Source organism: Salvelinus fontinalis, chromosome 5 (genome assembly GCF_029448725.1).
Source record: "Salvelinus fontinalis isolate EN_2023a chromosome 5, ASM2944872v1, whole genome shotgun sequence".
NCBI classification, from domain to species: Eukaryota; Metazoa; Chordata; class Actinopteri; order Salmoniformes; family Salmonidae; genus Salvelinus; species Salvelinus fontinalis.
In genome coordinates this window covers 66,996,301-67,009,487 of record NC_074669.1, presented here as the reverse complement: position 1 = coordinate 67,009,487, position 13,187 = coordinate 66,996,301, and the positions used below count along the sequence as shown (strand labels likewise).

Below are 13,187 nucleotides of genomic sequence, written 5' to 3'. Positions count from 1 at the left end.
GTGCAGTAGGGTTTCTCATCACCAAGCAGTATCTACCTCTGGTACCCAACATCTACATGTAACAGTTAGTGTAGTAGGGTTACTCATCACCAAGCAGTATCTACCTCTGGTACCCAACATCTACATGTAACAGTTAGTGTAGTAGTGTTTCTCATCACCAAGCAGTATCTACCTCTGGTACCCAACATCTACATGTAACAGTTAGTGTAGTAGGGTTACTCATCACCAAGCAGTATCTACCTCTGGTACCCAACATCTACATGTAACAGTGTAGTAGGGTTTCTCATCACCAATCAGTATCTACCTCTGGTACCATACATCTACATGTAACAGTGTAGTAGGGTTACTCATCACCAAGCAGTATCTACCTCTGGTACCAAACATCTACATGTAACAGTTAGTGTAGTAGGGTTACTCATCACCAAGCAGTATCTACCTCTGGTACCCAACATCTACATGTAACAGTTAGTGTAGTAGGGTTACTCATCACCAAGCAGTATCTACCTCTGGTACCAAACATCTACATGTAACAGTTAGTGTAGTAGGGTTTCTCATCACCAAGCAGTATCTACCTCTGGTACCATACATCTACATGTAACAGTGTAGTAGGGTTACTCATCACCAAGCAGTATCTACCTCTGGTACCTAACATCTACATGTAACAGTTAGTGTAGTAGGGTTTCTCATCACCAAGCAGTATCTACCTCTGGTACCCAACATCTACATGTAACAGTGCAGTAGGGTTTCTCATCACCAAGCAGTATCTACCTCTGGTACCATACATCTACATGTAACAGTGTAGTAGGGTTACTCATCACCAAGCAGTATCTACCTCTGGTACCAAACATCTACATGTAACAGTTAGTGTAGTAGGGTTACTCATCACCAAGCAGTATCTACCTCTGGTACCATACATCTACATGTAACAGTTAGTGTAGTAGGGTTTCTCATCACCAAGCAGTATCTACCTCTGGTACCAAACATCTACATGTAACAGTTAGTGTAGTAGGGTTACTCATCACCAAGCAGTATCTACCTCTGGTACCACACATCTACATGTAACAGTGTAGGAGGGTTACTCATCACCAAGCAGTATCTACCTCTGGTACCCAACATCTACATGTAACAGTTAGTGTAGTAGGGTTACTCATCACCAAGCAGTATCTACCTCTGGTACCACACATCTACATGTAACAGTTAGTGTAGTAGGGTTACTCATCACCAAGCAGTATCTACCTCTGGTACCCAACATCTACATGTAACAGTTAGTGTAGTAGGGTTACTCATCACCAAGCAGTATCTACCTCTGGTACCACACATCTACATGTAACAGTTAGTGTAGTAGGGTTTCTCATCACCAAGCAGTATCTACCTCTGGTACCCAACATCTACATGTAACAGTTAGTGTAGTAGGGTTACTCATCACCAAGCAGTATCTACCTCTGGTACCCAACATCTACATGTAACAGTTAGTGTAGTAGGGTTACTCATCACCAAGCAGTATCTACCTCTGGTACCAAACGTCTACATGTAACAGTTAGTGTAGTAGGGTTTCTCATCACCAAGCAGTATCTACCTCTGGTACCCAACATCTACATGTAACAGTTAGTGTAGTAGGGTTACTCATCACCAAGCAGTATCTACCTCTGGTACCCAACATCTACATGTAACAGTTAGTGTAGTAGGGTTACTCATCACCAAGCAGTATCTACCTCTGGTACCAAACGTCTACATGTAACAGTTAGTGTAGTAGGGTTACTCATCACCAAGCAGTATCTACCTCTGGTACCAAACATCTACATGTAACAGTTAGTGTAGTAGGGTTACTCATCACCAAGCAGTATCTACCTCTGGTACCAAACGTCTACATGTAACAGTTAGTGTAGTAGGGTTACTCATCACCAAGCAGTATCTACCTCTGGTACCATACATCTACATGTAACAGTTAGTGTAGTAGGGTTACTCATCACCAAGCAGTATCTACCTCTGGTACCAAACATCTACATGTAACAGTGTAGTAGGGTTACTCATCACCAAGCAGTATCTACCTCTGGTACCAAACATCTACATGTAACAGTTAGTGTAGTAGGGTTTCTCATCACCAAGCAGTATCTACCTCTGGTACCATACATCTACATGTAACAGTTAGTGCAGTAGGGTTACTCATCACCAAGCAGTATCTACCTCTGGTACCAAACATCTACATGTAACAGTTAGTGTTGTAGGGTTACTCATCACCAAGCAGTATCTACCTCTGGTACCAAACATCTACATGTAACAGTTAGTGTAGTAGGGTTACTCATCACCAAGCAGTATCTACCTCTGGTACCCAACATCTACATGTAACAGTTAGTGCAGTAGGGTTACTCATCACCAAGCAGTATCTACCTCTGGTACCCAACATCTACATGTAACAGTTAGTGTAGTAGGGTTACTCATCACCAAGCAGTATCTACCTCTGGTACCATACATCTACATGTAACAGTTAGTGTAGTAGGGTTACTCATCACCAAGCAGTATCTACCTCTGGTACCAAACGTCTACATGTAACAGTGTAGTAGGGTTACTCATCACCAAGCAGTATCTACCTCTGGTACCCAACATCTACATGTAACAGTTAGTGTAGTAGGGTTACTCATCACCAAGCAGTATCTACCTCTGGTACCATACATCTACATGTAACAGTTAGTGTAGTAGGGTTACTCATCACCAAGCAGTATCTACCTCTGGTACCAAACATCTACATGTAACAGTGTAGTAGGGTTACTCATCACCAAGCAGTATCTACCTCTGGTACCCAACATCTACATGTAACAGTTAGTGTAGTAGGGTTACTCATCACCAAGCAGTATCTACCTCTGGTACCAAACATCTACATGTAACAGTTAGTGTAGTAGGGTTTCTCATCACCAAGCAGTATCTACCTCTGGTACCATACATCTACATGTAACAGTTAGTGTAGTAGGGTTACTCATCACCAAGCAGTATCTACCTCTGGTACCAAACATCTACATGTAACAGTTAGTGTAGTAGGGTTTCTCATCACCAAGCAGTATCTACCTCTGGTACCATACATCTACATGTAACAGTTAGTGTAGTAGGGTTACTCATCACCAAGCAGTATCTACCTCTGGTACCAAACATCTACATGTAACCGTTAGTGTAGTAGGGTTTCTCATCACCAAGCAGTATCTACCTCTGGTACCATACATCTACATGTAACAGTTAGTGTAGTAGGGTTACTCATCACCAAGCAGTATCTACCTCTGGTACCAAACATCTACATGTAACAGTTAGTGTAGTAGGGTTTCTCATCACCAAGCAGTATCTACCTCTGGTACCATACATCTACATGTAACAGTTAGTGTAGTAGGGTTACTCATCACCAAGCAGTATCTACCTCTGGTACCATACATCTACATGTAACAGTTAGTGTAGTAGGGTTTCTCATCACCAAGCAGTATCTACCTCTGGTACCACACATCTACATGTAACAGTTAGTGTAGTAGGGTTTCTCATCACCAAGCAGTATCTACCTCTGGTACCATACATCTACATGTAACAGTTAGTGTAGTAGGGTTTCTCATCACCAAGCAGTATCTACCTCTGGTACCATACATCTACATGTAACAGTTAGTGTAGTAGGGTTTCTCATCACCAAGCAGTATCTACCTCTGGTACCACACATCTACATGTAACAGTTAGTGTAGTAGGGTTTCTCATCACCAAGCAGTATCTACCTCTGGTACCATACATCTACATGTAACAGTTAGTGTAGTAGGGTTACTCATCACCAAGCAGTATCTACCTCTGGTACCCAACATCTACATGTAACAGTTAGTGTAGTAGGGTTACTCATCACCAAGCAGTATCTACCTCTGGTACCCAACATCTACATGTAACAGTTAGTGTAGTAGGGTTACTCATCACCAAGCAGTATCTACCTCTGGTACCAACATCTACATGTAACAGTTAGTGTAGTAGGGTTACTCATCACCAAGCAGTATCTACCTCTGGTACCATACATCTACATGTAACAGTTAGTGTAGTAGGGTTACTCATCACCAAGCAGTATCTACCTCTGGTACCAAACATCTACATGTAACAGTTAGTGTAGTAGGGTTACTCATCACCAAGCAGTATCTACCTCTGGTACCCAACATCTACATGTAACAGTTAGTGTAGTAGGGTTTCTCATCATGCTGAAACACAAAGCACAGAAAACATCTTAGTTCATGAGATACATAGATACACACATATAGATAGACAGACAGATATACACATAGACAGATAGACAGACAGACCTTCCTTCTGCACCCCACCCCACCCCACCCCACCTCCCTCCCTCCCTCTCTCCTTCCCCACCCTCCCCCTCCCTGTCTTCATACCTCAGCATGTTGTCCTGGGGTCAGCTGTCTCTGACACTGTTGATACTATCTTTCTCTCCCCCTTCACTCAACCTTCCCTTCCCTCTCTCCCCTCCCCTTCTCTCACTGACTCACTCTCTCTCCCCCTTCCCTTCCCTCTCTCCCCTCTCCCTCCTACGTCTCCCTCCTCTGCTATACTCCCCTCCCTCTCAGCTCCCGTTCCTCCCTCCCCCTTCTCTCCCTCCCTCTCTCTCCATACCTCAGCATGTTGTCCTGGGGTCAACTGTCTCTGACACTGTTGACACTTCAGACACAGAGGGTGGTAGTCCCGCCCCAATGACCTCTTCTTCTCACCTGGACCAATGGGGAGAGAGGATACCAAGGGTTAGAGGTCAAATGTCTGTCATGGACCAATCTAGTTAGAGGATACTCAAATTGTATTTGTCACATGCGCCGAATACAACAGTGAAATGCTGAATACAACAGGTGTGGACCTCACAGTGAAATGCTGAATACAACAGGTGTGGACCTCACAGTGAAATGCTGAATACAACAGGTGTAGACCTCACAGTGAAATGCTGAATACAACAGGTGTAGACCTCACAGTGAAATGCTGAATACAACAGGTGTAGTAGACCTCACAGTGAAATGCTGAATACAACAGGTGTGGACCTTACAGTGAAATTCTTACTTACAAGCTCTTAACCAACATTGCTTTAAGAACTCTTAATAAAAAATGTGTTCAGTAAAGATATATATTTTTTCAGTAATAAATAATTAAACAGCAGCAGTAAAATAACAATAGCGAGGCTATATTGGGGTTCCGTTGCAGAGTCAATGTGAGGGGGCACCGGTTAATCCAGGTAATTGAGGTAATATGTAGGTAGAGTTAAAGTGACTATGTATAGATAGTAAACAGAGAGTAGCAGCAGTGTAAAAGAGGGGTCTGGTGGTCATGTGATCAGATGTTTACATTTACATTTAAGTCATTTAGCAGACGCTCTTATCCAGAGCGACTTACAAGTTGTTCAGGAGTCTGATGGTTTGGGGGTAGAAGCTGATAAGGAGCCTTTTGATTGGATGTTCAGGAGTCTGATGGTTTGGGGGTAGAAGCTGATAAGGAGCCTTTTGATTGGATGTTCAGGAGTCTGATGGTTTGGGGGTAGAAGCTGATAAGGAGCCTTTTGATTAGTTGTTCAGGAGTCTGATGGTTTGGGAGTAGAAGCTGATAAGGAGCCTTTTGGTCCGAGATTTGGTGATCCGGTACCACTTGCCGTGCGGTAGAAGAGAGAACAGTCTATGACTAGGGTGACTAGTGTCTTTTACAATTTGTAGGGCCTTCCTCTGACACCGCCTGGTATAGAGGTCCTGGATGGCAGGAAGCTTGGCCCCGGTGATGTAGTGGGCCGTACGCACAACCCTCTGTAGTGTCTTGAAGTCGGAGGCTGAGCAGTTGCCATACCAGGCAATGATGCAACCCGTCAGGATGCTCTCGATGGTGCAGCTGTAGAAGCTTTTGAGGATCTAAGGACCCATGCCAAATCTTTTCAGTCTCCTGAGGGGGAATAGGCTTTGTCATGCCCTCTTCACGACTCTCTTGGTGTGCTTGGACCATGCTAGTTTGTTGGTGACGTGGACACCAAGGAACTTGAAGCTCTCAACCTGCTCCACTACAGCCCCGTCAATGAGAATGGGGGCGTTCTTTGTCCTCCTTTTCCTGTAGTCCACAGTCATCTCCTTTGTTTTTATCACGTTGAGGGAGAGGTTGTTGTCCTGGCACCACACGGCCAGGTCTCTGACCTCCTCCCTATAGGCTGTCTCATCGTTGACGGTGATCAGGTCTACCACTGTTGTGTCATCGGCAAACTTGATGATGGTGTTGGAGTCATGCCTGGCTCGACAGTCATGAGTGATCAGGGAGTACAGGAGGGGTCTGAGCACGATCCCCTGAGGGGCCCCCGTGTTGAGGATCAGCGTGGTGGATGTGTTGTTACCTTCCCTTACCACCTGGGGGAGGCCCGTCAGGAAGTCCAGGATCCAGTTGCAGAGGGAGGTGTTCAGTCCCAGGGTCCTTAGCTTAGTGATGAGCTTTGAGGGCACTATGGTGTTGAACGCTGAGCTGTAGTCAATGAATAGCATTCTCACATAGGTGTTCCTTTTGTCCAGGTGGGAAAGGGCAGTGTTGAGTGCAATAGAGATTGCAGGTCATGGACCAGTGGGGTTGGAAGATACCAAGCGTTAGAGGTCAAATGTCTGTCATGGACCAATGGGGTTAGAGGATAGCAGGGGATGGAGGTCAAATGTTGTCTGCCATTCAGAGAGAGCTCTGCACTGTGACCTGAGAGTTGCTAAGCTACCGGTAATTTACCAAAGTAACTTTGGGAATTTATACTTGAATAACTTTCAAAAAATGTATTCCTCTAAATGGTGTCTGTGTCCATATTGTCCAACAGACTAATTAATGAAAAAACATCTAATCAACAACGGCATTATTTTGATGAACTCTAGTGACTTATTTAACAACTGACATCAGTTTGGCTCCAACACATTTACAACAAAGACATTTTGACAGTAAAATAAATACAAGTGTTTAAAAAAACATTAAGAATATTTCATGCTGAAACCCTCATATTAAAACTTCTTGTCAATAGGGTGGCGCTGTTTCCACTTTGGAAAACATCGTGCCCAAATTAAACTGCCTCGTACTCTATTCTACATCGTACAATATGCATATTATTATTACTATTGGATAGAAAAAACTCTCACGTTTCTAAAACTGTTTGAATTATATCTGTGAGTAAAACAGAACTCATTTGGCAGCAAACTTCCAGACAGGAAGTGAAAAATCTGAAAACGATGCTCTGTTCCAGGGCCTGCCTATTCAATTGCCTAATATTTATCGATATGCATGCACTTCATACGCCTTCCACTAGATGTCAACAGGCAGTGGAAGGTGGAATGGGGTGTCTAGCTTGATCTGAGGCCGAACAAGAGCTTTTGGAGTGACTGGTCTGGAAATTTCTTTCTCTTCTCTGGCGCGCGAAGTACCTCGACATTGTCTTCTGATAAGCGTTCGGTATAGACGGCGAATATCTCCGGCTCTGATTTTATTTGATACATGTGATAATAACGTCGTAAAGTAGGTTTTTTCAACCGAGTTTTATCAGTTTATTCAACGTTTATTGGGAGTTTTGGAATTTTCCGTTCTTTGCGTCAAGAGAAAATGGGCATGTTCGCGCCACATGGCTAGCTAAGGTTGCTAATTCGACAGGAGAAAAGGACATTCTAAAAATAAACAACGATTTATTCTGGACCTAGGACTCCTTGTACAAGATTCTGATGGAAGCTCAGCAAAAGTAAGAACAATTTATGATGTTATTTCGTATTTCTGTGGAAAATGTTATTTCTATTCTCCGCCGTTTTGGCGGGCGCTGTCTCGCAATAACGCAAGCTGTTTGTTATGGTAAAGTTATTTTTTTAAATCTAACACAGCGGTTGCATTAAGAACCAGTGTATCTTTCATTTGCCATACCTGTCACGTTCCTGACCGGTTTTCTGTTATTTTTGTATGTGTTAGTCGGTCAGGGCGTGAGTTTGGGTGGGCAGTCTATGTTATGTGTTTCTATGTTGGTTTATGGGTGACCTGATATGGTTCTCAATTAGAGGCAGGTGGTTTACGTTTCCTCTGATTGAGAGCCATATTAAGGTAGGTGGTTTCACATTGTTTGTTGTGGGTGGTTGTTTCCTGTGTCTGTGTATGTTGCGCCACACGGGACTGTTTCGGTTTGTTTGTTCGTTCGTTCGTTTTGTGTAGTCATTTTTCCTGTTCGTGCGTTCTTCGTTACATGTAAGTTCTTACGTCCAGGTCTGTCTACATTGTTTTTGTTATTTTGTTTAGTATCAAGTATAGTTCGTTTTTTGTCTTGTTTAAATAAATAATATGTCATATCACAAAGCTGCGTTTTGGTCGAATCCCTGCTCCTCCTCTTCGGATGAAGAGGAGGAGGAAATCCGTTACAATACCACAAGTATTTTTATGTAAAGTTTATGATGAGTTATTTGGTCAGATTAGGTGAGTGTCCAAGATAGCTCCGGACATTCTGGTGAATCGATGCTACGTATTCACAATATATAACCACGGTTTGCAGCTCTAAATATGCACATTTTCGAACAAAACACAAGTGTATTGTATAACCTGATGTTATAAGACTGTCATCTGACGAAGTTGGTCAAGGTTAGTGATTAATTTTATATCTTTTGCTGGTTTTTGCGAATGCTATCTTTGCGGTGGAGAAATGCGGTTGTGTGTTTGGCTGTTGTGGTAAGCTAATATAATGCTATATTGTGTTTTCGCTGTAAAACACTTTAAAAAAAATTGGAAATATTGGCTGGATTCACAAGATGTTTATCTTTCATTTGCTGTACACCATGTATTTTTCATAAATGTTTTATGATGAGTATTTAGGTATTTCACGTTGCTCTCTGTAATTATTCTGGCTGCTTTGGTGATATTTTTGATGGTAGCTGCAATGTAAAACTATGATTTATACCTTAAATATGCACATTTTCGAACAAAACATAAATTTATTGTATAACATGTTATAAGACTGTCATCTGATGAAGTTGTTTCTTGGTTAGTGACTAATTATATCTCTATTTGGTCGGTTTTGTGATAGCTACCTATGCGGTAGAAACATGGTGAAAATATGCGGTTGAGTCTTTGGCTATTGTGGTTAGCTAATAGAAATACATATTGTGTTTTCGCTGTAAAACATTTTAAAAATCGGAAATGATGGCTGGATTCACAAGATGTTTATCTTTCATTTGCTGTATTGGACTTGTGATTTCATGAAATGATATTATATGATATCCCTGTCGCGTTAGACTAGGCTATGCTAGTCAGCTTTTTTGATGAGGAGGATCCCGAATCCGGGAGGGTGACTCGTTAGAGGTAAAAACACCAATGATATTTACTGAGTTCATGGTTTATATTAAGGTTAAGGATTTACAGCTTTATATTATATATATTTTTAAACAATCTTATTTAATTATTGTCTATTTGACATGATAATTACAGACTCATGTGATAAGGACACACAGAGGGACAGAGATAATTACAGACTCATGTGATAAGACCACACAGAGGACCAGAGATAATTACAGACTCATGTGATAAGGCCACACAGAGGGCCAGATATAATTACAGACTCATGTGATAAGGCCACACAGAGGACCAGAGATAATTACAGACTCATGTGATAAGACCACACAGAGGACCAGAGATAATTACAGACTCATGTGATAAGACCACACAGAGGGCCAGAGATAATTACAGACTCATGTGATAAGACCACACAGAGGACCAGAGATAATTACAGACTCATGTGATAAGACCACACAGAGGGCCAGAGATAATTACAGACTCATGTGATAAGACCACACAGAGGACCAGAGATAATTACAGACTCATGTGATAAGGCCACACAGAGGGCCAGAGATAATTACAGACTCATGTGATAAGGCCACACAGAGGACCAGAGATAATTACTGACTCATGTGATAAGACCACACAGAGGGCCAGAGATAATTACTGACTCATGTGATAAGGACACACAGAGGACCAGAGATAATTACAGACTCATGTGATAAGGCCACACAGAGGACCAGAGATAATTACTGACTCATGTGATAAGACCACACAGAGGACCAGAGATAATTACTGACTCATGTGATAAGACCACACAGAGGACCAGAGATAATTACAGACTCATGTGATAAGGCCACAGAGGGCCAGAGATAATTACAGACTCATGTGATAAGGACACACAGAGGACCAGAGATAATTACAGACTCATGTGATAAGGCCACACAGAGGACCAGAGATAATTACTGACTCATGTGATAAGACCACACAGAGGACCAGAGATAATTACTGACTCATGTGATAAGACCACACAGAGGGCCAGAGATAATTACAGACTCATGTGATAAGACCACACAGAGGACCAGAGATAATTACAGACTCATGTGATAAGACCACACAGAGGGCCAGAGATAATTACAGACTCATGTGATAAGACCACACAGAGGGCCAGAGATAATTACAGACTCGTGATACTCTGAAGTACCCAAAAAGGCCACTAAGCCAGGTTAGACTATAGGAACCCAGCCTCTTAAGGAAAGGAAGCCAGGTAAGACTATAGGAACCCAGCCAGTGAAGGAAAGGAAGCCAGGTTAGACTATTGGAACCCAGCCAGTGAAGGAAAGGACACCAGGTTAGACTATAGGAACCCAGCCTCTTAAGGAAAGGAAGCCAGGTTAGGCTATTGGAACCCAGCCTCTGAAGGAAAGGAAGCCAGGTTAGACTATTGGAACACAGCCTCTTAAGGAAAGGAAGCCAGGTTAGGCTATTGGAACCCAGCCAGTGAAGGAAAGGAAGCCAGGTTAGACTATTGGAACCCAGCCAGTGAAGGAAAGGACACCAGGTTAGACTATAGGAACCCAGCCTCTGAAGGAAAGGAAGCCAGGTTAGACTATTGGAACCCAGCCTGTGAAGGAAAGGAAGCCAGGTTAGACTATTGGAACCCAGCCTGTGAAGGAAAGGAAGCCAGGTTAGACTATTGGAACCCAGCCTGTGAAGGAAAGGAAGCCAGGTTAGACTATAGGAACCCAGCCAGTGAAGGAAAGGACACCAGGTTAGACTATAGGAACCCAGCCTCTGAAGGAAAGGAAGCCAGGTTAGACTATTGGAACCCAGCCTCTGAAGGAAAGGAAGCCAGGTTAGACTATAGGAACCCAGCCAGTGAAGGAAAAGAGACCAGTTTAGGGTGTTGGAACTTATCCCAGGATGAAAAGAAGGCTGGTTAGAAAGGAAAGGACACCAGGTTAGAGTATTGGAGAGGAGCCGGTGTGTTAGAGAACAGTCTGCTTCCTCAGAGAAGACACTTCCTGTTGTCTGTGTGTGAGTCATGACAGACTGTTCAGAGCATGGACACACACACACACACAGACACACAGACAGACAGACAGACAGACAGACAGACAGACAGACAGACAGACAGACAGACAGACAGACAGACAGACAGACAGACAGACAGACAGACAGACTGACTGACTGACTGTAACGATCTGAGTGTCGGGAGGTGCGAAGTCAGACGCAGGAACAGCAGAGCTTCAATATGTTGAGTCTTTTAATACTCAACTTGCAAACACAATGTCCAACACGGACGTACTGGGTGTCACACACAACGGTCCAATGACACGATAAACAAACCCAGTCCACAATAATAACATCCACTCCCGAAATCCAAAAGCCACAATGAAACAATCCCGCACAAAGAAGCGTCCGGGCTGGCTGACTAATAAAGCCACACTAATTAACAATTAACTGAACACAGGTGATACAAATAAACACATAAGGAGGGGGAGGAAAAAGAGTCAGTGGCAGCTAGTAGGCCGGTGACGACGACCGCCGAGCGCCACCCGAACGGGAAGGAGAGCCTGCCTCGGTTGAAGTCGTGACACAGACAGACAGACAGACAGACAGACAGACAGACAGACAGACAGACAGACAGACACATAGACACATAGACATACACACACATACACACAGACATACACACACATACACACACATACACACACACACATACACACACACACACACACACACACACACATACACACACAATGACATACACACATACACACAGACATACACACACATACACCACACACACACATACACATACACCACACACACACACACACATACACACACTGACATACACACACATACACACACTGACATACACACAAACACACACACACAATAGGAAAGGTATAACGATTGAGTTTAGAAAAGATTTGCGAGCGAACGATGCTTCTCAAAAACCTGCCCTAACAATCTAGCAACTATTCCATAATTCTATGGCATCTCTGACCAACTGTGTTACACTGCGCACACACACACACACACACACACACACACACACACACACACACACACACACACACACACACACACACACACACACACACACACACACACACACACACACACACACACACACACACACACACACTGCACTCACCAAAGTAGACGGGTTTCCCACAGATGGGACAGTAGCCCACCATGATAGATGATATTCCTGACACTGTTATTTAGCAGACAGGAAGTGTGTACGTAGAGAGAGTGAGATGGAGAAAGTGTGTGTAGAGAGAGAATGTGTGTGTGAGAGAGTATGTAGAGAAAGGGTGTGTGTGTGTCAGAGAGATGTACAGGAAATAGGTTCAACTCTGTGAATGTGGCGTGTTGTGATGACAGAACCAGGATGTGGTGAGTACCTTGTCACAGCAAGACAAAGAAACATCACAACAAAAGAAAATACTAGATCAACACATTGGTGTCACTGGTAAAACGAAATATACATAGAACTAGAAAGATATGATACATAGAACTAGAAAGATATGAAACATAGAACTAGAAAGATATGATACATAGAACTAGAAAGATGTGATACATAGAACTAGAAAGATATGAAACATAGAACTAGAAAGATATGATACATAGAACTAGAAAGATATGATAGATAGAACTAGAAAGATATGAAACATAGAACTAGAAAGATATGATACATAGAACTAGAGAGATATGATACATAGAACTAGAAAGATATGATACATAGAACTAGAAAGATGTGATACATAGAACTAGAAAGATATGAAACATAGAACTAGAAAGATATGATACATAGAACGATAAATATATGATAGATAGACTTAGAAAGATATGATACATAGAACTAGAAAGATATGAAA

The 13,187-nt window shown here is 42.7% G+C and overlaps 1 protein-coding gene across 1 annotated transcript; it reads right to left on the bottom strand.

The window, feature by feature from the left end:
* Nucleotides 1–3,556: 3,556 nt before the first annotated feature.
* On the bottom strand, nt 3,557–12,982 carry LOC129856060 (cysteine-rich protein 2-like). The gene is made up of 3 exons (XM_055924196.1): nt 12,461–12,982; nt 4,627–4,721; nt 3,557–4,202 (listed from the first exon to the last, which is right to left on the bottom strand). Exons 1-3 carry the CDS (start codon nt 12,501–12,503, stop codon nt 4,164–4,166), a joined length of 177 nt encoding a protein of 58 aa, XP_055780171.1. The 5' UTR covers nt 12,504–12,982; the 3' UTR covers nt 3,557–4,163.
* Between the last annotated feature and the right edge of the window lie 205 nt (nt 12,983–13,187).